This window comes from Toxotes jaculatrix, chromosome 10, assembly GCF_017976425.1.
Source record: "Toxotes jaculatrix isolate fToxJac2 chromosome 10, fToxJac2.pri, whole genome shotgun sequence".
NCBI lineage: Eukaryota > Metazoa > Chordata > Actinopteri > Toxotidae > Toxotes > Toxotes jaculatrix.
In genome coordinates, this window is record NC_054403.1 from 8,083,973 (window position 1) to 8,108,211 (window position 24,239).

Consider the following 24,239-nt stretch of genomic DNA (forward strand, 5'->3'; position numbering starts at 1 on the left):
GGTACACGTATGGAAATGTCCTTACTGTTAAACTGTAAGAGAAGTTATGTTTTCAGCAGATAATCTGAATATTTTTATGAGAGAGGCTGTGAACTGTGGTCAAATTTTTCAGTTTGACTTGTACGTGCCCCTCCCCATGACTTACTGCACCTTTAATTGCCTAGTATGAGCAATTAATGCACCTAGCAGTGAATTGTGGATGTAATGAGATGGTCATCGCTGGTAGTCTTTAACACTAACGGATCCTCTGTATCCTGTGTTCTTGTCAGGATGTTTTTGTTTTTGTAGATAAGCAAAGTAAAGAAATGATTTTTTGTTTTGTTTTTTCCTTTCTGGCAAATTGTTCTTATTTATGGAAAAAAAAAGTTTATTATAAAAATTGGGTGGTGATAGGTTTCTATCTCCAGTAAAAGTGACCCATTTGTGTTGTCTTTGACACCAAATCAACTGACTGCTGAAAAGTGCAGTAAAAACTAAATGGCACCATCATATTGTGAGTGAAGAGACTGCTGTTTCTGCTGTGCTTACATTTATTAAAAGCTTTTTTTTGCGCAGGATTTCCAATCCTGTGGTGTTTCAGCCTGTGTGTAAATCTTCAGAAGGGAAAAACACATTTCCATCAGTCTTCTTAAAAAAATCCAAGAATTACAGTATATTGAGGTTGAGTCTGTACTTTCCACTGTCATGGCCCCATTGTCCACATCTCCTGTGTAATTTATACGTCTGAACCCCTTCATGGCTCTGTAGCCTTTCATGTGTATGTACAAAAGGAAGTGATTGTAAATCATTTTATGGAACTGTGCCCTTTAATTTAAGGAAAAGTTTGTTCATTTACTGATTGTTGTTTTTCTTTTATACAAATAAGAAAATGGGAAAAGCAGTCGGCTCGCCCCTGCTGCCAAGAAGGCATTATTTCTGAGATGATTTGTTTTTCTTAGTCATCTTCTGAAGTGTTCAGGGCATGAATTTAGCAGATAACCTTATGCTATACTGTATGTCTGTCATGGAATCTGCCAAGCTGGCTAACACCTCGCCTATGCTTGTCATTTGTGATTGCCATCGTAGCGGGCATCAGGACTAAATAAATTATTTCTTTAATATGTTTGTGTAGCTGGTTTAAATATTCTGAGATGATGTTTTTTGACCAGAGCACTTAAAGAAACGCTAATTTAAAATGTCAGCCTGATTTACTGCTCTGGAACCAAGTGGTACACAAGTAGTGGAAAATCATGTTGTTTGCAGTTGTCAAACCTGATAACACCCACTCCCCAAGGCAGGCAGCTGGATTATTTTCAGTATCCAACACTACAAAGCTAACAAAGAGGCCTTATTGTCATGTTATGTGCTCTACACCCTCCTGACCAAACTTGTAAAGAGCAGAAAAATTACCCTGATTTGATCTATGAACATTACACCAGACAGACATATGGAAACTTTATTAAACGTTTGATGGAGCATTGATATAATACGGCAAACAAACCATTGTCTTCAAAAGAAGATCTTTCCTTTGGTGACATGTAAAAGTATCTTACTCCAGGAAAAAAAAACAAAAAAAACAAACTCAGTCAGATAGGTATCCACACATGCAAATATCTGCATTTAGTCCTCAGAGTTTACACTAAAAAAGCTTTAAAACATCAATATAATGATGGTTACAGGTGAATACCATAACAAAATTTTAATGGCTTTATATACATGTATCATGTTTGCATGTAGATTCCTTCACACTCAAGTTAACCACCCTCTGTTACATAATGGCAATAGAAATACAGACACAAGGAATCAGAGGCCAAACGACACTTTGAATGGCCTCATGTTTCTTCACAGGCCTTGTTCAGGGACAGCTCCTCACACACTACCATTCCTTTGACCAACACACAGGAGGTCTCTGCTGTTTGCATCAGTTCAGTTTTATGTAAATGTACGTGTTAACAGAAATGTGTGGATTTGAGAACAAGTATGCTAAAATGTATTTTTCAGGGGACGGAGTGTATTGAATAAAAACCCCGTCCACCTGCTGTCAGCTCTACACACTGAAGCACAGCAGTGCCTCTTGTGTGAGAATGTTCTCTTCAGCCTTTTTCGATCATTTTCCCTCCTCCTCTCAGCTCGCAGCACTTCATGTGCGTAGGATGACCATTGTAAGAAGACCTAAAATATTACAAGAAATAAAACAGAGGCACGGGATATTGTAAACTCCAGCACACACTCTTTAACCATGTGATTTCATTAATAACAGCAGTGTAGATCAGAAGTTACCTTACTTACCGAGAACATAAGCAGCTACAAGTTTCTTGTTAACACTTAAGTGGAGGTAGACAGGCACAGTAGATTCTTGCTCCCCCAGCGTTGGGAGCATCAGGGCGGCCATACACGCCAGCCCAAGCAGCACCGTCAGCAGACTGGGTCCTCCAGCAACAGGGCGGCTCTCTGTCAGGCACACACACACACACAAGCATACACTGCGATCAGATTCATCACTAAGAACAGTTCACAAACGATTTAAAGGATGGTAAAAAAATAAAAAACAACATGAAAAGACCAAACCCAACAATGTGGTAGTGTGTCTTTCAACACTTTCTGAGATCCCCAGCCTGTCTGTGGCTCTTAGCCTCAAGCCAACTGGTTACCAGTGTAGACATAAATAATGTAATAATAATAATAATAATATTTATTTATGGAGCACTTTTCAAAGCCAATATCACAACGTGCTTCACATAGGGCAGCAAATTAAAACCAATAAATCAATAGATAAAACAGAGTGTAGGATAAAGTGACAAAGAGAAAAAAGAAAAAAAAGCAGTTAAAAAGAAAAATGAATAGTAATGAAAACAATAAAAGAGGCTGCATAACTTTCTAAATCAGCGGGGTACTGTCGTTTTTAGCAAATGCCACTCAAACAGGACTAAATGGTGTATTTGCATTTGGAGACTATTTTCTAGCACAGATTTTGTGCTCTAGTGAGTATTTACAGCAGCAGGTCACAGTGTGTGGGATTGACTCAAAATAAACTACAGTGTCCACGTTCATGGTTATGCTGGAAGATGTTTCCCAGCGCTGAGGTGTGGCTCACTGATGTGCTTTTCATAGTTTTAGACAAAAATGGAGGAGGCAGAAAGTCCCAGTCCTTGGATACACAGACACAGACATTGCTGGTTTTGCACCTTTCATGGGATGCGCTGACAATACAAAATATGTAGACAAATCACAAGACTTGTATTCTTAGACAAACCAAGTTTATGGCAAAGAAAAGTCAGCCCTATTATTTAATGGCGTTTAAATCAGAGAGAAGAGGCAAGACCTGCAAAAACACTGTAGCTAAACAACAGGATCAAATAGATCAGACAGGGCTTATGACACTGAAGCTGCTGAAATGATAGCTATGTACTCAGAACAGCAAAAAATCTGCAGGTGTTGATACAAGTGAATAGTGATAGCAGTCCACCACTGCAGTATCTGTCTGTTGGTAAATACAGTTGCAGCATGTGCATATAATGAAGATAAATGTTATGTCTCGTGTGCACTGAGACTTTTGCTTTTATTGATTGTTTCCCCTGCTGCTTTAAGTGCATAAAAATTTGCTTTATAGAAAAAGATGTAACTGTAAACAACAATGCTATGCACCTACCTATCTTACAACAAGATCAACTGTGAATCTGGAGATGATTGCAGCCAGTGCATTATTATGTTATTATCGTCATACTACATTTGTGAGACAGATTTTTTATCCTTGATTAAAAAAACTGTATTGTACTGTATCCTGTGAAAGGTGAGAAGTTCCCATATTTGACTTTTATTAGCATATGGCTCCATCTAGTGGTAACATCACGCATCAGTCCCTTTTCCTACCTGTCTGAAATGCAGTCTGTTCAAAAAACTCGCTGTCTGCGAACTGCTCTTTGATTCTGCGTTCCTCATCTTGGGGCCGGGGGCTGGGTGGCTCCTGTGAGGCAGAGGGACGGAGCGTTGCTGTCACCTCTTTGCGACCCAGAGCTTTCCGCTGACTCTGCTCCGACACCTGCAGTCGGAACTTGTCGTACACCCCATAATGGCATGCTCGCACGTCTCTGTGTCTGATTACTCTGTGTGGACATAGAAAGTTAGACTCTTTATTCAACCAGGTGGGAAATCCTGCTGTATAAACAACCATCTGACTGAGTCAAAGCTGCCCAACAAACCTACATGTTAATGTTTTGCAAAGCAAGCACTAAACAATAAAGACATGGATGGGAACTGACTCAGAAAAACAACCTCAGAGATGAGACATCTAGGGCCTTTGGTGGTACACCACGGCATGAAGAAATACTAGTCCTACAGACAAAAACAAACTCACATGTCAACACAACATTGTGGCTTGACGGCTCCAGTGGCATCCACCACAGTGTACTTGTTTGGCGCTGTGCAGAGCACTGACAAAGAGGGAAAAATACACAAATTATCCATCTAGTCTGGAATGATTAACAAAAATGATACAGCATACGTGGAAGTCCAAGATAGTTTGTGTTTTTCTCTGCCTACTGACCTTTAAACTTGAGGGCGAACTCATAGGGATTGTAGAGGGTGAGCACCTGCTTGTGAGACGTCTGCTCATCTGCGTAGAAGACGAGCTCAGTGGGGAACACAAACACGGGAAGGCTTCCTTCCACCAGCTCAGGCTGTCGATGCTGCTGCTGCATTGGCTCCAGCTGAGCTCTTCCCCTTCCCCGTCCACGGTCTGCCTGGGCCCCCCACCGCTCTCTACCAACTCAACAAGCTGTGTAAACTCCCTTTTGGTGGAAATGGCACTTCCCACTCTCAGCTTCTTAGGGCCATTGACATGATACTGTGAAGCGACACAGATGATGAATAATAAAGTACATTTACTTAAGAGGCTCTGTCATGCTGCTTATTTACATTTTGTGGCGCTCCGTTTTTATTCCACTACATTTTATAGGGAAATATTGCACTTTATTATTTTTCCATTTATTTATCAAACAGCTGTTCTTTCTAGTGTTTTTGCACGTGTGTTGTATTTGCATGTGATAAATACAGTGACGTTTATATGATGCACTTTCAAGGTTTGAAATGTAGTCCAATTCATACTGGTCATATAAAGATTTAAGAGTTCAAAAATCTAAAAACAACCTATGGGCGTATGATGCTAAACTATGAATTGATAGCAGTGTTTCTAAACCACCTCAAATATGTCTTTAGCATCTCATATTAATTGTTGACCGGCATATTTACTCATATTTCATATATATGCATTTGTAATAAGTTAATTTCGGCTGATACATTGGCTAGCCCAATTATAGCTCTGGTTTAAACTACCCTAAGTACATGAAGCAGTTACGCCTTGTTCATTAAAAGTGAGATAAATACAATAAGAGCTACTTATAAAGCAGGGCGGAAAGAAAATACCAAAGCAAATGCATTCATTAAACTTAATCAAGTTTAAATAACTAGAGTTCAACGGAGCAAACACAAACTCCATGTGGCTGATCACGTGTCTCGTGAGTGTTTACATGGTTACGGTAGAGCTCAAGGAACCAGGCTCGTGGTGTCGCAACACCTTTTTGTTCTCCACGTACACGCAAAAATCACGACAATTTCAATTTATTAGTGACAAAGCTGCAAAGAAGTTGCTTTATATTCTCCGAGGCGTCTTATTTCGTGGTTTAGCGATCTAGCTAACTTTCTATTCGCATCTAGGTAGTGTGTATAACAAAAAAATTGTAAGCTGCCTTTAAATTGCAGTGTAATCATAGGTGACACCGTAAACAAACACAAGAAATTAGGTCTTTATGCAAAAGTGTTGGTCATAAATATAATAAGGGGCATTTAAAAAAATAGATAATGTCCACTGTTAATCTCTAACCGAGCCCCTCAGTGTTATTACATTTGCTAGTTCTGACAATGTAGTAACACGTCGTAACAGTGTTATGCTAACGCTGCACTGTACTGGTAACGTTGGCTAGCATTAGCCACCGGCTAGGAAACCCCCAGATGGTAGCTGATAGCCACTTAACGCTGTCTATGCGCAGTGTCATTACAGAGAACAGAGCAGAGAGTTGTTTTATTTCAAGAAAAAACGGAGACTGAGACTTTACCTTGTTGTCAGCGCACGGGTTTGTGTAACGTCAGTGCTATCACCGGGGTTTGTGCTTGTGATCCCACCCTGTTGTTGTTTCTCTCCAGCCTTTTTTCTTTGTCAATAATATACTGCAGATCTCGCGGTGCATGCTGGGATGGCGGAGAGCGAACGTGCAAGACGTCAACAAAGCGGACGTAAAGATGTACCAAGCAAGGAGCAATGTGTTTGTAATAACTTCATAATGGTCCCTATGGAAAGCATGCAAATGAGAGCGTATAAAACCCAACTCAAATATATTTGCGGAATACTTTGAGTTCCTGTTAATCATGTTGACACATGAAGTATCACGATACTGTGCTCTGATGTCACTACTTCATATAATTAACTGTGCAATCAAGTGCATTGATTTGTTTTTGAGTGTTTCACTACGATGATTACGAAAGAATATCACAGTTTAGCATGCTAGTTCACTCTGAGCAGAGTCTTTATACATTCACTGTCAGATTAATGTTGAATTCCCTGTGCATGTTTGACATGTGTGATTTATTATTCAACAACAAAAAGGGGTATACGTGTATGTGTGTGTGTATACACACATATATTACACAGTGAATATAAAGTGTAAATGTAAGCAGACAAACATGTCAAGAAAAGATCAGGCCTTCATCTTTCCACAGGTAGACATTATGTTTGGGTTTGGCCACTATGACTTTCCACTGACCTTTAAATGTAAACCTGCCTGTATGTATGTGTTTTTAAAGTCTGAAATTATAATATATGTGCATTTGCGACGTTGTGTGTGATTTCACGGTAAGGTGTTTGATTAAGTGTTGAAAGGACACATAAAGAATATCCTCTCATATAACAGCGATGCTGCCTTCAAGTGGTGTCGGACGTATTATAGAGTAGACACAAAACGGGGTACTTTTTATGATTAGAGAGGCCTTTGGTGAAAGTGTCTTTTACCTTGTTATGTGTACAATATAATATGTTTGTGGAGGTTTGAATATCTGTATTTCTATTTCTACACAAATTTTGTGTCAAAACTAAAAGTGAATTTTCTCTTGATTCTGCCACTACAGTGCAAAATGCATATACCCTAAGAATGACACTTGATTTATAGACTTAAATAACATTGTTCAATTTAAATATTCATTCTTTATTAAGCCATAAGATGCACGTGTTCCTGTTATGGTGTGTTTTATAGGCGGATGGGTGGAGCGTTTGAGGTACCTTGAACACAACAATAGAGTGACAGGAGACAAAATCAGAGGTAGTGTGTGTATGTGACAGGTATTGGGGGATGGGGGTGCGTGCAAGGGAAGGAATATTAAGAATATTCAGGCCCAGTGAATATGATATATATAGCTACAAATATCAGTTGTCTCATTTCAAGGAAGGCAGGTAGGCTACTTTATGGTCAGGATCACATACACACACACACACACAAGAGCCACAAACCACACTTTTGATTATCTGCCTGTTTAGCATACGTACAAATGTAAAGGGTAGGCGGATGTTCTGTATACACGAGCCATCGCGACCTCGTTATATATTTATATATTGGAGGGGGGCGTGGTCAGTGGAATCGGGATCAGCCAATGGGGTCGCAGTTGAGAGAGCGGGGCGTTCCGTTCGGTTAGGAGCAGAAGTTGAACAGCGCGAGCCGAGACAGAGCTCTAGAAAGGCAGATAGAGAGAGGGCAGAGGCAACGGCCCTCTTCTGGAGGGGGGGCTTATTATAACAAATATATACACACATGTGTGAACTGTTTGGCCGCACGATAGGTCACATGTGGATAACAGTTATTTTAGAAAAGCATACAACCGCGGCTTTACATTTAAAATGCCTATTTTACTTTTCCTGTTAGACACGTCCGCCTCTATGAATCAGCGCACTTATTTGGGTACGACGTATCTGGACGTTGCTAAAGGCGCGGTTGAGGTCTTTATGAAGGTAAAGAATGATTTTACCCCGACTTTTTTCAGCAAGTATGCACCTTTGGTGAGCTTAGGGTTCCTTGGGCAAGATCGGTCGAAATTAATATATGTTGTTTTGGTTTTCTTTTTTTGACAGCTGCGTGCCCGAGACCCGGCTAGTAGAGGCGACAGGTACATGCTAGTTACATTCGATGATCCACCATACGGAGTGAAGGTAATTAGCAACTGATACAATTTTTACATTTGACCAGTCGAACGTATTTTTCTGTCAGTGAGACTTTATTGTCCTTCTGGTTTGTAGTCAGTGTTGGGCGTCTTCCCGGTGGCGAAAAACGGCAATTTTTTGCTCCAAATACCCGCAGACCCGGAGATGCACTACCTCCGAACATCCAGCGGACATTTTGCTTTTGTGTTGAGAAAAGTCTCGGGCGTTGAGATGGAGGCGGAGAGATTTATTATCGCCTCTGACGTCTCTCTTTTTTTGACCATACGGTGTTTAGATTGGTAAAAGAGCCCGCCAATCATCTTATACCCCGCCCCTTGCATCATCTGGGCATTACCATTGGCCAGTCTGGGCTGAAAGTTGATAAGCCCTCTTCATCATGAGATTTTTTTTATTTTTATGTGAGTTCGCTAGAAGAAAATTATCATTATTCATATGATAATTATTTGTTATGCCGATATTATGAGCATTATGGCCCAGCATACAAACAGTCTAGTTTTCATGCAGACACACCCCAGCCAAAACATACAACCTGTGAATCACTGCAATAATTTCAGGGGTTTCATGTCAGCAAAGCTATCCTCACCACTAATCTGTTGACTTGTTTTATGACCTGGCACACATCTCTCTCTGAGCTTCTCTTGCCCAATAAAATACATTTTAAGTACCCACATGAACACCTGAAGTCCCCGATCTGCATCAGCAGCTGGTCTGCATTAGAAATCTGATGGCTTGCCTAACTCTGTCTACAAACAACTCTGTACTACTCTCAACACAATATGCTCAGTACTTACTCTGCCCCGTGACATTAATGCTGGAAGACACACAGAACAGTTTGCTTTCCTTATTTATCTTACTTTTTTTGTCTGCATGCCTCATGACCAACTTGCAAAATGCCACAGCTGGAAAGTTAATTACTCAGTCTTAAAGATGCTAGTGTGAGGTTTAGAATATAGATAGAGATAGGTTGCAAAGTGTAGTGCAGAAGTTAATAGGTAATTGTAATTACTAGTGAATCCCATCCTTTTAATTTAATTTTTTTATACTCTTGAAAGTTCAATTTCGGTGTATTTTGCAGAACTAATTCAACAGCTGCATCTTTAAAAAGCCCCAGACCAGAACTGAAAATATTATAGTCTATCTCACAATAATTTATGACATAACTGTGTAATAGTATAACATAATATTTTACACGATTCATTTATACGCTGATGTGTTAGGGATGCACTTCTAATTATCATTAAAACAACAAAGAAAATGGGAAGTGTTTAAATAATGAATTTCAGAGTGTAAAATATATATGTATGTTTGAAATTTATCTGATAATCAGAGGTTAAAAAGCCCTGCTTTTTGTTTTGTATAGTCTGTTAAAATGTTTAGCTCAGTGTGATTTAAATAGTTAATCACTGGGTTGTTATTGTTGTTTGTCACTTCTAGGGCTCCTTAGAGTTTTACATTGAATATCTTTAACGTAATATATGTTAGGTAAATTAAGCTAAAACAAAATGTAAAATATAGCTCTAACTTTCAGTTGAGCTGAGCTGTTTTTCCTTTTCTCTATTTAAATTTTAAACAAACAACATTTATCATTTTAATTTCTTGCAATATATTTAGCAGTCTTTCATAATATATTCTACAAACCTTCACACTTTATTTAGATGCATTTGAATAATGAGATATTTTTTCAATTAACTAATGCTCAGTGTTAATGGTAAAAGCTGCACAAACATAAAAAATCACACAGGCTATATCTGGCTCTTTACTGACCTCCATAATAATAAGGGAAAAATGACCATTTTCAGCTCACAGCCTCAGCACTTATAACATTATTACATACTTTTTACTGCATTACTATAGGCATAAGTACAGGAGTAGGGTCATGACAAAACGAGTTGTTGCTGTCATTCCTGAACACAGAATTTCTTTCTACTTCAGTCATTGACCTTGCAGTGTTCACCACAAGTTCAGATCATAGCTAAATGCATCACACTGAAATAGTCATGTGTATGACATTTTAGCCAAATAATCCAAGGTCTAATTCTCCTCGCTCACATAAAATCATCCAGGTGCTGCTATGTAAAGTACTTTTCCCTTGTTGTAAAGTCTGTCCTCAACTTCTCTTCCTCCTGCTCTTCCTCTCTTTGTCTTCATTGCCTTCTCCTTTGTTGTTTCTGCCTGCTTTGTGTACTGAGGATTATGATGAAAGGACAAGGTTATACTGAATGGGGCTACTCTGATTGCACAGTTACAGAGGCAATAAATTGTTGATGTAGAGGGAGAGAGAGGAGGTTGGGCAGGAGGAAAATAGAAATATTCTGTAGTCTGAATTATTGAGTGCAAGCTAAGCCTTACATTTCTGCTTGCCTACGCAAGTGTCTATGTCTGGGTTATTTCTTTGCTACTACCCCTGTGAACGTGTTTCCACTTTAATTCTTTTGCTTCAGCAGCTTGGTGCTATTGCTTGTATGACTGCATAATATTTATCTAACGTCATTCATGTAATACTCTGGGCTTTCCTAGAAATTCCACCCAAATCATAGCTTTGGAATGATATCCGATGATAATCCAAAGATCTAGAGCATACATGTTGATACTGGCACTTCAGGCTTTTATCTCCATCTCTCTGTGTCCTTAGCCTCTCCCCCCACTCCCTCTGCCGATAGAGGAAGTGGTAAGCTTGCAGGTCATCCTTAGATTAACCATGAAGCTGCAGCAGTAAGGTACTTGACCTCGCTGGAGAAAAGTCCAAGAGCAGTTACACGCCCACATCCTCTCCTGTGGGAGTATATCTCTGTCACAGAGGACGAGGCAGCAGTGGGAAGTGTATTTTGGGATGCTTGTCATGTATGAAATTAGACTCTTTTTTAAACAGCACCACCAAGCTCAGATGTGGACCTGAATTTGCACAATATTATCTTCTATTTCCAGAGCTTGACATAACCCCTGATCTCATTTTATGGTTACTATTATGTCGTGTTGCACAGAATCAATGGGTTGCTAAGATTTAAACTCCTCTTACCAAAGGTGGCAGTCATATGCTTGACATGAATCAGTTTGTGGTTGTCAGTGAACCATTCTGTTTTTCTTTGTAATTACATAGCATGGGTATCTGGCTTGAGATCTGTTTTGGATTGTGGCCGCTCACCATGCACGGCGACTTCAGGCTTCCTCTGCTACTGTGTTGCAAGGTTGTTTGCTGTGCAACGCGTTCAGCCCACTGTTGATGTATGTATTTCAGGCCGGCTGGAAGGAGAACCATGCAACTTTCATGTGCGAGCTGAAGAATCTGCAGGCATCTGGGCTGACTACACTAGGTCACGCTCTTCGCACAGCCTTTGACCTGCTTAACCTCAACCGCCTTGTCTCAGGCATTGACAATTATGGACAGGTATTTGACACCAAAATCCTATTATGCATTACTTTGGCAGCAGTCTCATCTGTTGCTATAAGAAAATAAAATAGAATAGAATTATTCTTCAACATTTTAATGTGTTTTTTTAAGGTTTCAGAGTGATTGTAATTACTGCTTATTATCAGATCAGGTACTGTTACTGTATAACAACTTATTTAATTCATTTCATGAAGTCATTTCACTCACTGGTAATGGCTATAAACATAACATTTGGAATGTTTTAGATTCCCTGTACACACTGATAGGGTGATATAATTCAGGAATAAATTTGTTGTCTTTAAAAGACAATGAATAAATAAAATTAGCACACACACTCCTCATATTTTTTTTTTAATTTTAGTGTGTGTTGGGGTTTATTTTGCCCTATAGTGCCTTTCATTTCTAAAGCGAGAATCAGAGCCACTGGTGAAAAGAGCCAACTTTCAAATTGACAGTCAGGTGAACTGCACATCCGTCTAATCCCCCTGTTTAAAAGGACTGAATTCAGTTCCCTCAAAAAAGGCCTTAGAAGGTGTTGTAAGGTCTTAAATACGTACTTTTCCCTTTCTGATTTCAGGCTATTGGGAGACGTTAGGCACTTATTCGCTTAAAGCAGTATTGTCCATTTTCTTCCACTTATCTGAGTTCAGGTTGTTTTTAATTAAATCAGTTATATCATTAGGAGTTATTGTTATATACTGCTGGGCAGTACTGATAAAAATGTAATGTATGAAATAATACAAAGCCAAGTTCTTTGAATCAGAAGTGTGTAAATCTACGAAGGGGCTGTGTGTTTAAATTAGGTGAAGCTGTCCCGTACAGCACAGTGGCAGAGGCCTCTGTCTCTAATGGGTAACTCAAGGACACTGTGCAGATGACAGATGCGTCCTGACGTAAAGCAAAGAGTTGCAACACAGTTCATACAAGTATCCAGTGGGTTATCAGAGGTGTGATGCTAATACCATACTAATTGCTGTGTTTAAGTTAACCTCTGTTTGAACTGTATATATTTTGCCATTACTGTGAGCATGAGAGACCAATTACTTTTTGTGTTTTGAGGAGATGCAGATGTTTTTTAGATACAGAGCCCACAAGAGTGTTTTTGGTCTGGAACAAAAAGAAAGGAAGCCAGGCTAGTGATAATAAATGGGATCACTGGGATTTAATTGCTGAATGTTATCGTTTCCCTCTCAGGGACGTAACCCCTTCTTCCTGGAGCCATCTGTGATCATCACTATCACTGATGGGAACAAGCTCACACACAGCTCTGGGGTGCCAGATGAGGTGAGAACATAAAAAATGCAGTAGTGCCACTATTTACTGTACCATGGATAGTGTTAGCTGCTTTATAAAATATTTATGTAACCATTTTCCGTTTTTTAATGACGTGAAGCGTAAGGTTTGCATGATGGTGGAATTGGTGAAGGAAGTTCTCACATATTAACCTCCTCTCCCGTCATCCGTGTCTTTCTTCTCCCCCGTCTGTTGTGCAGCTGCACCTGCCTCTGAACTCTCCTTTGGCAGGCAGTGAACTGACCAAAGAGCCCTTTCGGTGGGACCAGCGTCTGTTTGCCTTGGTCCTGAGGCTGCCAGGAGCAGCAACACCCGACAATGAACAGCTCGGCAGCGTCCCCACAGATGAGTCTGCTATCACCCAGATGTGTGAAGTCACTGGAGGTTTGGCATTTTCTTTCACTTAGGCGCCTGCATTCATTCATTGTGTGTGTGTCTCTACTTTTTTTTTGGCAGCACATGATAATTCATTCTATTATATTCACACTATTATATTTGGTCATTGTGCATCCCACCGTTTCCTCTCAGGGCGATCGTACTGTGTACGGACACAGAGGATGTTGAACCAGTGTCTGGAATCTCTGGTCCAAAAGGTGCAAAGCGGCGTTGTCATTAATTTTGAGAAGACAGGGCCAGATCCGCCTCTCATTGGGGAAGGTGAGTTTTGGGTGATGCTTGTGCGTGTGCATTGTAAAAGAAGTATATTTTAACTGAGCTGTTGAGAGCTGTATCTCATCACATTTCAAACAGTTAGTTGGAGCAAAGACACTGGGCAGTAAAACAGATGAAAGCAGAAGAGAATCTTCTTATCCTGGTTCACCACAATGCACTTTTACACTGAAAGGAGAACTGGGTGCTTTTTCTAGATCAACCAAATACAGTGGAAAATGAACAGTTAGGCTGTATAAAGTAAAGTACTGAGACAATTTGACTTACTCTTGACTTGCTCCCATTAGTTGTTTGTATTTGTCTGCATTTGACTGAGAAATGGTGTCATGTCATACACTCTTTTGTTTTACAGAGAACTCAGTGGAGTCAAGTCGTCCTGTGTCATCCTTCAGCCCACAGCCGTGGCACAGTTGCCACAAACTCATCTACGTGCGGCCGAACCCAAAGACCGGAGTGCCAGTTGGGCATTGGCCCATACCAGAGTCCTTCTGGCCGGACCAGAATTCTCCCACACTGGTGAGCCCGAGACAGGTTCAGGAATATCTCAGCGACTCCTTTAGTCTGGACCCACTTTTACACACAAACTTGCTCAACTGCTTTCACTTTGTCTTTCTTATCTTTCAGTGTTTCTCTCTTTTATTGGCAGTCCTCTTTCTCTCTGTCAGGAACTTTGACTTATAGCCAATATAATCAAGTTTCCAACTCTGCAAACTCACTCTGTGATTTCGATTTCCTGCAGAACTGCAGTGCTTTGTGTTATATTGCTGTTGCAAAGGGTCTGTACCACAGATAATTAATGCCCAACTATCTCCATCTCAGCCGCCTCGCTCTGCTCATCCCATGGTGCGTTTCTCGTGTGTGGACTGTGAACCCATGGTGATTGACAAACTCCCCTTTGACAAGTATGAACTGGAGCCTTCTCCACTCACCCAGTACATCCTGGAAAGGAAGTCTCCACACATGTGCTGGCAGGTAGGGTACATATTCACACACCCATCAGCTCTGTTGGCTTGTTTCTACCGTTTCTGGTGTTGCCTCTGGGACTATTCTGAAAACCAGAAATAACTTTATGCAAAATATTTTTTCATGTTTTTTTTTCTCAATGTCAATAGCAAAAATATTATTTGACTTTTTAATTTCCCTTGTTGTCCTCAGGTGTTTGTCAGCAGCAGTGGGAAACAAAATGACCTGGGACAGCCATTTGGGTACCTTAAAGCCAGCACGACTCTCACCTGTGTCAACCTGTTTGTCATGCCTTATAACTACCCAGTCCTTCTCCCACTCCTCGGTAAGACATATGGCAGTAAACCATTTCATTAAAGTGGCCTCAAAACTTCTGGGTCAGTAGGTCTGAGCTGATATTAAATTCAAAAAGCTTTCCTTTTTCTGGGGCACTTCATCATGCGCAATCTTTTTTTTCTCCCCATGCATCGTTAGCTCTAAACATAATCACAAATAACAAGCTTATAACAGAGCAATTTGAACAGTTAATCTTTAATGATGCAAAGCAACAAAGAGATATTTCGGGATAGTATAAAGATGGATAACTGGTAGTGTATGTTTTGATGCTGGTTTTAGACCCACCACCTGAATATTGATGTGTGTTCAGTAGTCAGCCCTGTAGCAGCAGGAGGAGCTGCAGGTGGTTTGTTGACTGGTCACTGATCCAGAATGTTAAAATTATTTTTTTTTCTCAGACATCCCACTCTTCTTTTTCTCCTTTCAGATGATTTGTTTAAAGTGCACAAACTAAAACCAAACATCAAGTGGCGACAGGCCTTTGAGATGTACCTGAAGACAATGCCTCCATACTACCTCTTGGTAAACCAAAGCTATTTTGCTTATGCTGCCTTTAATATATTTTTAGTACATGGATTTATATTTTTTCCACACATAACTAATATCCAGAGTTTTCCCCTGCCATCTTCTAACAGCCCTTAAAAAAGGCGTTGAGGATGATGGGTGCACCTAACCTTATTGCAGACACCATCGACTGCGGCCTGAGCTACAGCGTCATCTCATATCTAAAGAAGCTCAGCCAGCAGGTAAAGACTCCTTGCACACACAGGCTCCCTTAACATCATCTCCATGCAGTGTGACAGGTATAGTAGACATGGTGGAAAAAGCCCAAGCTGAGAGACACAACCAGTGTGGTCATCAGTTGTCAGTTGTTGCCACAACTTAAGCTATTATTAGTTATTTATATTTCTGATGTTGTAGAAGGTTTAATTGAATCATTTCAATGACATGTCGAGCATTTGTAAGAGCAGACGTAAGTAGAAACATTGCTCTTGAGCTTTTACATGAATATTTGAGACTCCAAAAGACTTCAAGAAACCAAATAGAAAAATGTAATCCAAAATGCTTTGACAGTTTGAATTTTAGTGTCTGAATAGACAGTAAAATGTGTATTTTTTCCCTTTTGTTTCGTTTGACTGAAGGCAAAGATTGAATCAGAGCGTTTAATCGTGTCCGTGGGGAAGAAGGCTCCCCAGGAAACTGGCATAAAGGTGAAGAACCACTCCAGCTCTCTCTCTCTGGCCCACCGGCGAGACTTCAAGCAGCTGCTTCAGGGAATCACCGGGGAGGGGCCTCTTCGTCTGGTGGACCTCAACTTCAAAGAGTTCGCCGGCTTCCAGATCGCCCTGCTCAACAAGGTAGATTTAGGATGATTCTGAAAAATATGACATACTTTATGTGGATGGAAAAGACTAGATATACTGGTGTGTTTACAGGATGTAAAACCTCAGGCTTATCGAAATGCCTACGACATCCCAAGACGGAACCTTCTGGATCAGCTCACCCGCATGCGCTCCAATCTGCTGAGGACATCGCAGAAACTGATCCGAGGGCAAGACGAAGGTATGTTGTTCTAAGGACAGGGTGAAAAGAACATGTGACATTAAAGCAAATCTAATTTAGTGTGGAATTTTATTTAACAGTACTTAAGGTCAAGTTGAGGGAGTTTGACAACTAATTGTATTTTTAAATAGTCCTAGCTCTGGTCTCTGCAATGCTCTGAGAATACAGTTTGAAACATATACTGTATGCAATGTTTATTTTTACTGATTTCTTTAAAAATACACTTCAAAAATGCATGGCTAGAGGCGTTTAACGTACATGAATGATACTAATCCAAACCACCAACTCCAAAAATATATATGAAATCCTGTGTAATTACTTTGGTATTCTATTGATAATAATAAAATTTCCTGTGGTTGTTAGACTACCTGCACAGTATTCCAGTGGCTCAGATGGGAAACTATCAGGAGTACCTAAAAATGATGCCATCTCCTCTCAGAGAGATTGACCCTGACCAACCTAAACGTCTGCACACATTTGGGAATCCTTTCAAACAGGACAAGAAGGTAATGATATACCAACATAAAACGCTGGTGCTGATCCAGCTTCATGCAGCATGTAGTGTTTTTTCAGTCAATACTTAGTTTCTTGAATCCTTTAATTTTCTTTCTCTCAAATGTGTATCTCAGGGCATGATGATCGACGAGGCAGATGAGTTTGTAGCGGGCCCTCAAAGTAAGAAAAGAGGAAATTCCAATGATTCCAACTCGAGTGCTACTATGAAGAGAAGGCGAAGTATGTCCCCGTTGCTGCGGCGGCCACAGACTCCACCAGGGAACACCAACCATGTGGTGGGAAAGAGTCCGGTAGGAGTTCAAGGGCAGCAGAACCTCATTAAACCCATCCCACAGCACAAAGGTAAGACTCTCTGTACAGTATGTGGAACTGGTTGTACGTTACTGCCTGGAAGGCACTGTGGTGTAGTTGTAAATAATTCTTTGTTACCCCTGCAGGAGTGGATGGCAACAACTTGGTGGTCCCTGAGAGTAATGGTGACGGGGTTCTTGGGCCTGAGTCGGGGGACATCTGGCCCACTGAGATGGACCCTGTGGCAGGAAACCCATCCTCACTGACCCTGGAGGAGAAGACCGGGGTGGGAGCAGTGGATCGGGGAGAGGACGTCAACATGACGGAGGAGAGACTCGTGGAAGACTGTTTAGACGAGCAGCCGCTGGAGGAGAAACACAACTGTGAACGGCTGAGTCCGCAGAGCCAGCTGGAGGCCTCTGAAGTTGACCCTGCAGTGCTTGAGACCATTTTTATAGCTCCGCTTGATGGAAGCCAAGCAGAGCTGCGGACGCGGGTCATAAAAGAGGTCCGCAAGCCCGGGCGAAGTGAGTATGAGCCAATGCAGCGCGTCATGTTACGTTTGATTTTTATTCTAATCCACCAAAGCAGATGTCACGTTGGGATCATTTCAACAGTTTCTTCATCTCTCTGTGTGTCTCTGTGCTTTTTCTCAGACTATGAGGCAATACTTTCACTACTGCAGCAGGTGAAAGGACCACTTAATGTTCAAAGGTACTTCATCCAGCATGCTATCAAAGAGGCTGTCAGGTAAGAAAGTGTGTAATCTGTTTTTTTTCTCATTACAGGATTAAGTGGAAGAGTTTTTGCTCTTTTTAAAGCTTCGCAACAGTCTTGTCTCTGACGCAGAACATGAATGTTCAACAACGTGTCCGGTAGACCTGTGTCACTGCAGTTATAATGTAGTGTAGACTTAGTGTCCTTGAAGCTCTGCAGCTTTTAACAATGACTCATAACCTCATTGCGATTATTTTCATTGCTTTTTTAAGCAGGTTCGCCCACGAGAATCTCCCCTGGCTTGTTTCTTGAAGTGTTCTCCCTTGACGTTAACTTGTAGCATAATTACTGTTACTATTCCCTATTTATTTCCCTGCTTCTTTCTCGTTTCTTTTGCGCGCCTCCCAGGTTCAAGAAGCGGGTACTGATCCAGCAGCTGGAGTTGGCCCTCGCTGAGTTGGAGGAGAGGCACGTAACATCCTCACAGCTTCCCAACGACCATGGCAGATAGTGATGAATCCATCTTTGCTTTGTGACTGAACTATATTTGGTTCACCATTTGAAAATCACCACCATAAAAGAGATGTCCTTTTTGATTGGCCTCAAAAAGACAAACTGGGGAACTAGAGGAGGAAAAGGACAAGTGCACTGAGAGCAGATGCTTCTACTGTCCCTGTGCTGTTACATCACATCCTGTTTGAGGCGGAGGGTAAGGGGTTTAACTGGAGGAGGAGCCTTCAGCACAGATCCACTGAGGATGAGTAAAGAGACTTTAAATATAATCCTCTTCAAATTGACAGATGCCTTAAACATCCATACGGCTTTTGTCTGTATCGGCACATTGTTCAGAAGACACACACACACTCCGTGAGACAGACACACAGTAAGCTGGCAGATCCCTTAATGGCAGAGCAAGGGATGGACAGGATTAGTCCTGTTATTGTTATTCTTTAAAAACAGACCTTTCTTCAGCTGGTCTGAAAAGTGTTTGTAAAACTGCAACCATTTTTTTCTAGAGTAATAAACCTGATGTAGCTGTCTGGCTGTCAGGAGAAATCTGTTCCCACTGGGCACCCCTCATGTTTTCAGTGTTAGATCTGCATAAAGGATGCACTGATGTCGAAACTGTTACCCAATATTTTCCCATTCTTATTGGATGATGTTGATATGCAGTAGCATTAGTGGTGGACAATATGGATAAAATCTGTGAGCACATGTGTAACTTCGTGTTGCAGTAGCAACATAAGTGGTGATATATCAACACTTTACTGGAACTTCTATTGAGAAAACTCCAACACATAAAAAATACCCAGATGGAAATGTGTATTTTTGGAGAATCCAGTCAGATACTCCGTCCGTACTTCAGACAGATACTCCGTCACACTGATACAGTGATGTTGTATTTCCAATATTTCCATATGAAAGGGATTGTTACCCCAGTATACAGTGAATTCTAAAGCAAAATCATGATTGGTAGACAAATTTCTCTCATCTCACAGGACAGCTGCCATATTGCCCACCCATTTTAGTTCATAAAAAGGAAAAAGATGAAACTTCACACAAGGTCATGAAGTCAATTTTAAATGTCCAAACTATTTTGTTACTAATTTGACAGTTATACTGACATTTCCCTGGAAACAAACGTCACACAGCAACAGTGCTTTTTAAAGCTGAAATTGATGAACATAGTAAATAGAAATATCAGTGTTTTTCACATTAGTGTGTTGGACCAGAAATGGACTCATTGTGTCCATGAAACACCTCACCCAAGACTGTTGTCTTTGCTGAGTTAGTGACTGTGCATCAGTGTCTTCTTACCTGCCATTACAGCAATAGAACATGGGTTCAGTGAATGCAGCTATTGATATCCCAAAACACACACACACACACACACACAAATCTTCCTCCTCCAGCACAACAAACACTCCATTGATTCCCAGAATTACCACTTTATTCAGAGGAATTTCTGCATCTGTCCGGGCTCAGTGGACTTTAACAGCTGGTAATTTACCCTCTGCAGCTTTTTACATAAACCCGAGTTAGCGCTCCTCCTTCGTTCTCCCCGTTTTTACCACAGATGTACACTACTTTTTAATGTTCATAAGGAATATAGATTATTTTTGTGAATTTGTTTATTTCAGAGTATAAGAAATATTTTGAAAGAAAATGTTTAAAGCCAATTTTTGTAAACTGTTGAGAACATATACAAAGTGTAAAATTTTATGAAACTTACTCTTTTTTTTTAACAAAAGAAAAAATAAACCACGGATAGAATGGTATCTACTGTCAGTGTCTGCATTTCTACTTCAGGAGCCTGCAGATGTTTTTACATGTGATAATTCTCCAGCACATATTTTTAAAAAAAATTTCATCTTCTACAAACAGGTTCACGTTTTACCTACAGATGTGTTAACTGAATGTGACCTGGATGGACTGTCCTGCACTGCACAGGTACATTTGTGTGACATTTTCCATCGGCTGTGACCAGTTTAACCAAAGTGTGTTTTTTCCCATGTCTTCTCATCTTCTCAGACTCATTTTAAAGGCCTCAGGAGAAAAAAACCCCCCAGCAATTCACATGAGAAAAAACAAACAATGGTCAGTGCTTTCCTATCTTTTTAATCATCTCGTGACCCACTGACCTACTGGAACCACACAACCGATTTAAAACAGCATTTTCCTGAACCCTCAGGCCAAAGAAAGGAAAGTGGTTTTCCTCTTTAAACTGAACACTATAAAAAAATAAATAGAAACCTTCAGAAAATAAAAGCAGCATTTCATCTCTCATCTTAGATGTTATTCATTTAATCAATTAATCCATCAGAACTAACATAAATCATCATCATTATTATTATTATTACTATTATCTGGAACTAACCACAAATGTGTTTAGGTCAAGTGAGACGACATTTCAGCTGAAAATAAAGGAGACAAGGACATAAAACCACAGTTCTATCTAACAGCATGAGAAGCTTCCTGTATAACTCACACTGAAAACCCAGCCTCCACTGACACCTAGGGGCCAATGTGAACAACTGCAGGTCTTCTAATGAGGTGGAATTTTTTTTGTGGTGCAGCAGTCCAGCATCAAGGTCACGCTCACAGTCCACCTCTGCATGCAGTCATTACAACCATGACTTTAACCCAGTGTGACAGTATGATTATTTGTAACCAATTTCTTAATATTTAGGGCTCTGAATGATTGATGCCTTTTTTGTATTAACAGTCCCTACAGTTTGTGGCAGAGATTTATTCACTTTTGTCTGGGAAAAGCATAATTCATATGAGCTGAGGCAAAAAATAAAATGGAATCGGACAATGTGTAAAATCAGTATGCCTTTTATTAAATTAAAAACAATGTTGCTGAATCTTAAAATGTAAAATGAAAGAAAAATAATAACTTCACCCCAACAAATGTACCATTACTTTCTACTTTACTGTAGTGGTCACAGTATCATTAGAACAGCTGTCTAATGTTTGCTTTCTTCCTGTTTTCCGTTGATCACCTTAAGCTGATTTCCTGTGGCATGCACCACGCGTCTTTATTGCATACAGGATGTACAGATGAACCTTTATGCTTCTAGGAAATCATCCAGGAAATAAAAGGCCCTCGGTTCATACAACAAAATGTATTTCGGTTAACAAAAAAAAATTCTGCCCAGAGAGCTGCTCAAGACTGATGTGTGGCTGAAATGACACAGTAATTAAACATGAGTTTTTTTATGCCCCTCACACAAAGGATATACAACAGACAGCAATATCCCAGTTCAGTTCAGAAGGGACAAAAGGGAAGAGATGTCTCTGTATCTTAAGACTCCAAAGCATTTACATAGTGTACAAACAAATCTGCTTCAAAAACTGAAGGGTTGGCACAGTCAGTGTTGAACATGGTAGTGACCACTTCTACGGACAGGGATGCAAGTTTGGACAGCATATTAGTTTATATACAAATACAAATTAAAGTAGAGGAAGATGAATTCTCACTTCGCCCCCCTGTCTCAAAAAACAAATTTTATCTGACGTGAATGATGTTACAGGCAGGAAAAGGCCAGTCTCAGTGCAAATACTCCAGCTTGCGTAGCCGTATGGGGTTGGGAAGAGCTTGCTGGTTGCGTGCAGAGGAGGGCTCCTCCTCCGGCGAACGGAATAGCACCCGACCTCGGTGATTGAAAAGGTAAAAGGATGGGTGGTTCCTCAGTGTATCAAATGTTCTGGAAAAAAAAAAGAACAGAAAAAATGTCAGTTATGCAAAGGCTGGTGCTGCACAAATATTAGGCTGCTTTCAAAGCGATGAACAGGAAGTTATGCACATGTAGGACAGCTATTGCATCAGATTTATTACACTGCATGTGCATGTGGGATTGTAAACTAAACCACAGTGGGTTCAGAGGATGTCACCTTGAACTCTGGGCAACTGTGATTGACATTTATTATTTATTTCCTCACACTGCATAGACTGATGAATCGAAAACTAATCAAAACACTGGCTGATAAAATAATTGTTTGCTGTAGCCCTAAGATCATCAAAACATCGGTGGTCGGAACTAAGCAGGAAGTAAATCTAAATGATGCAGAAATTCATCTCATGCTGCTTATAAAATGGTTTTAGGGAGCCAAAATGTTTGCTTCAGATCAATAGTCTTTTTCTTTAGATCTTAATAGTTTAACATGGCACCCATTTTAAAACCTGGCACTTAAAACCATTTGGTCTTTACAAAAAGAAAATAACAACAACAGTCTTTATAGATGCCTTATTATTGTTTCCCTGTCATTTGTTGGAACGTTTCTTGAATTCACTCAATATATAATCGATCTTCTCTGTCTTATGTGTCTGCTATTTACATTTAGTTTTGACGCTGCCATGATTACTCAATGTATCAACTGACAGAAAACTCATCTGGGAGATTATTGATTTGGGTTTTTTTTTTTTTGGTAATTTATAAAGCAAAAGGACAACTATTCAGTAGTTCCAGCTTCTAAAATGTGATGGCTTGTTTTTCTTTGTCAAACGCGACAGTAAATTGAACATCTAAAGGTTTGAGACTGTTGGTCAGACAAAACAAGCAAACCAAAGGGATTATTGTGGCCTCTGGGAAACTGTCAACACCATTTTCATCACTAGTTTTTATTTTTTCATAACTGAACCAGTACGAAATTAATCCAGAAATAATTCACAGATTGAAAAATAATGAAAATAACACTTAAGCAGCTCTATTATGTTTAACACACAGGTTGAAGGAAATGCACAGGACCTTCAGAATATATCATAACAGCGACTGAGGGAGCTTTAATGTGTCTCTGTGGGAAGTGATTCAAAGTAACGTTGCTATAAATGCAGCTGAGGTGTTTCACTGCATGTTCCCCCTGTGGCAGAGGACACAAACAACTGCATTATCAGGGGAGTAAGGTGCTGCAGGGTAAATCAACTTACTTGTTTTTCAGCTCTGAGGAGGCATCCATGTCTTTGAACTCTCCAGCAATATGGACAATCCCATAACAGGTCATCACAAAGGATAATAGGGTCTGTAATACAATCTGCAATGGGACAAAACAATACTGTGGTAAATAGAAGAAACAATTCTTTAAGGTTGGCTGTATAAAGGAAGGAAGGAAGAAAATTAACATCAGGACGAAAGTCACTCACATCAATGGGTAGTGTCTCATTTTCCTTCTCTGTGAGTCGCATGTATGATCGATCTGATGACAGAAAAAAGATGGATTAATCTGCAAGAGGTCGTCTTTAAATTTTTAAGCCTGTGCTAGTCACAGTAGTTGCTATATATCACTGTAGGTGGTATTTTAGTGTTAACTGCAGATAAAAATCTCTGCCTCATTCAAAGCGGAGCTAATCCGCTCTAGCATCTAGTTAGCTAGCTGCAGGACAGAAAGGCCCATCGTGTTGCTTTATCAACCTGCCGGGAGACAACACAGTCCTCCGCCCAGGAGCAAACAAAGACGCAGAGACCTGTCTTCACTCCCTGCTCTGATACTTACGCTGTGCCGCTGAGAAAGCTGCGTGAGCTAAGGCAAAAAGACCGACGCCGACAACACCTTTCCAAAAAGACGAGGCCATCTTGAACCAGTGCGATGAGGAACCGTGCTCAGTGTCGTAAAACAATGTCGTAAACAGCCGCAACCATGACAGGGTCAAAATTAATCATCAACCGGAAGGAAGCGACGAGGGCACAATTAAAATAAATTGCATATAAATATACGCAATTTGAAATGGTTTTAATACTCAATAATTTTTCGGTGTTGTTTTCT

General features: G+C 40.3%; 3 protein-coding genes across 3 annotated transcripts; 1 reads left to right on the plus strand and 2 right to left on the minus strand.

The window, feature by feature from the left end:
- Nucleotides 1-1,421: 1,421 nt before the first annotated feature.
- mospd1 (motile sperm domain containing 1) lies at nt 1,422-6,220 on the minus strand. Its single transcript, XM_041049014.1, has 6 exons — nt 6,090-6,220; nt 4,523-4,822; nt 4,334-4,409; nt 3,850-4,082; nt 2,269-2,430; nt 1,422-2,151 (listed from the first exon to the last, which is right to left on the minus strand). The coding sequence occupies exons 2-6, from the start codon at nt 4,674-4,676 to the stop codon at nt 2,120-2,122; spliced, it is 657 nt and encodes a 218-aa protein (XP_040904948.1). The 5' UTR covers nt 4,677-4,822; nt 6,090-6,220; the 3' UTR covers nt 1,422-2,119.
- A 1,543-nt stretch (nt 6,221-7,763) lies between these two features.
- Nucleotides 7,764-20,254, plus strand: ints6l (integrator complex subunit 6 like). Its single transcript, XM_041048407.1, has 18 exons — nt 7,764-8,029; nt 8,150-8,227; nt 11,475-11,624; nt 12,822-12,911; nt 13,121-13,304; nt 13,449-13,577; nt 13,942-14,105; nt 14,409-14,561; nt 14,745-14,877; nt 15,316-15,410; nt 15,524-15,634; nt 16,031-16,246; nt 16,325-16,451; nt 16,815-16,957; nt 17,081-17,309; nt 17,405-17,785; nt 17,915-18,008; nt 18,384-20,254. Exons 1-18 carry the CDS (start codon nt 7,919-7,921, stop codon nt 18,484-18,486), a joined length of 2,691 nt encoding a protein of 896 aa, XP_040904341.1. The 5' UTR covers nt 7,764-7,918; the 3' UTR covers nt 18,487-20,254.
- Nucleotides 20,255-21,298: 1,044 nt separating this feature from the next.
- On the minus strand, nt 21,299-24,097 carry mmgt1 (membrane magnesium transporter 1). Its single transcript, XM_041047483.1, has 4 exons — nt 23,970-24,097; nt 23,620-23,672; nt 23,407-23,510; nt 21,299-22,186 (listed from the first exon to the last, which is right to left on the minus strand). Exons 1-4 carry the CDS (start codon nt 24,046-24,048, stop codon nt 22,030-22,032), a joined length of 393 nt encoding a protein of 130 aa, XP_040903417.1. The 5' UTR covers nt 24,049-24,097; the 3' UTR covers nt 21,299-22,029.
- Nucleotides 24,098-24,239: the final 142 nt, after the last annotated feature.

What these genes read in the sequence shown, in the direction of transcription:
- mmgt1 (XM_041047483.1), bottom strand. Translation starts at nt 24,048, where the DNA reads ATGGCCTCGTCTTTTTGGAAAGGTGTTGTCGGCGTCGGTCTTTTTGCC. An exon ending in AGCTTTCTCAGCGGCACAGC is followed by an intron (nt 23,673 to 23,969) that starts GTAAGTATCAGA and finishes TTCTGTCATCAG; the next exon opens with ATCGATCATACATGCGACTC. An exon ending in ATGAGACACTACCCATTGAT is followed by an intron (nt 23,511 to 23,619) that starts GTGAGTGACTTT and finishes GTCCCATTGCAG; the next exon opens with ATTGTATTACAGACCCTATT.
- ints6l (XM_041048407.1), top strand. Translation starts at nt 7,919, where the DNA reads ATGCCTATTTTACTTTTCCTGTTAGACACGTCCGCCTCTATGAATCAG. An exon ending in TAAAGAAGCTCAGCCAGCAG is followed by an intron (nt 15,635 to 16,030) that starts GTAAAGACTCCT and finishes GTTTGACTGAAG; the next exon opens with GCAAAGATTGAATCAGAGCG. An exon ending in ACCCATCCCACAGCACAAAG is followed by an intron (nt 17,310 to 17,404) that starts GTAAGACTCTCT and finishes TTACCCCTGCAG; the next exon opens with GAGTGGATGGCAACAACTTG.
- mospd1 (XM_041049014.1), bottom strand. Translation starts at nt 4,676, where the DNA reads ATGCAGCAGCAGCATCGACAGCCTGAGCTGGTGGAAGGAAGCCTTCCC. An exon ending in ACAGACTGCATTTCAGACAG is followed by an intron (nt 2,431 to 3,849) that starts GTAGGAAAAGGG and finishes TGTGCCTGACAG; the next exon opens with AGAGCCGCCCTGTTGCTGGA. An exon ending in TGTAGCTGCTTATGTTCTCG is followed by an intron (nt 2,152 to 2,268) that starts GTAAGTAAGGTA and finishes GTAATATTTTAG; the next exon opens with GTCTTCTTACAATGGTCATC.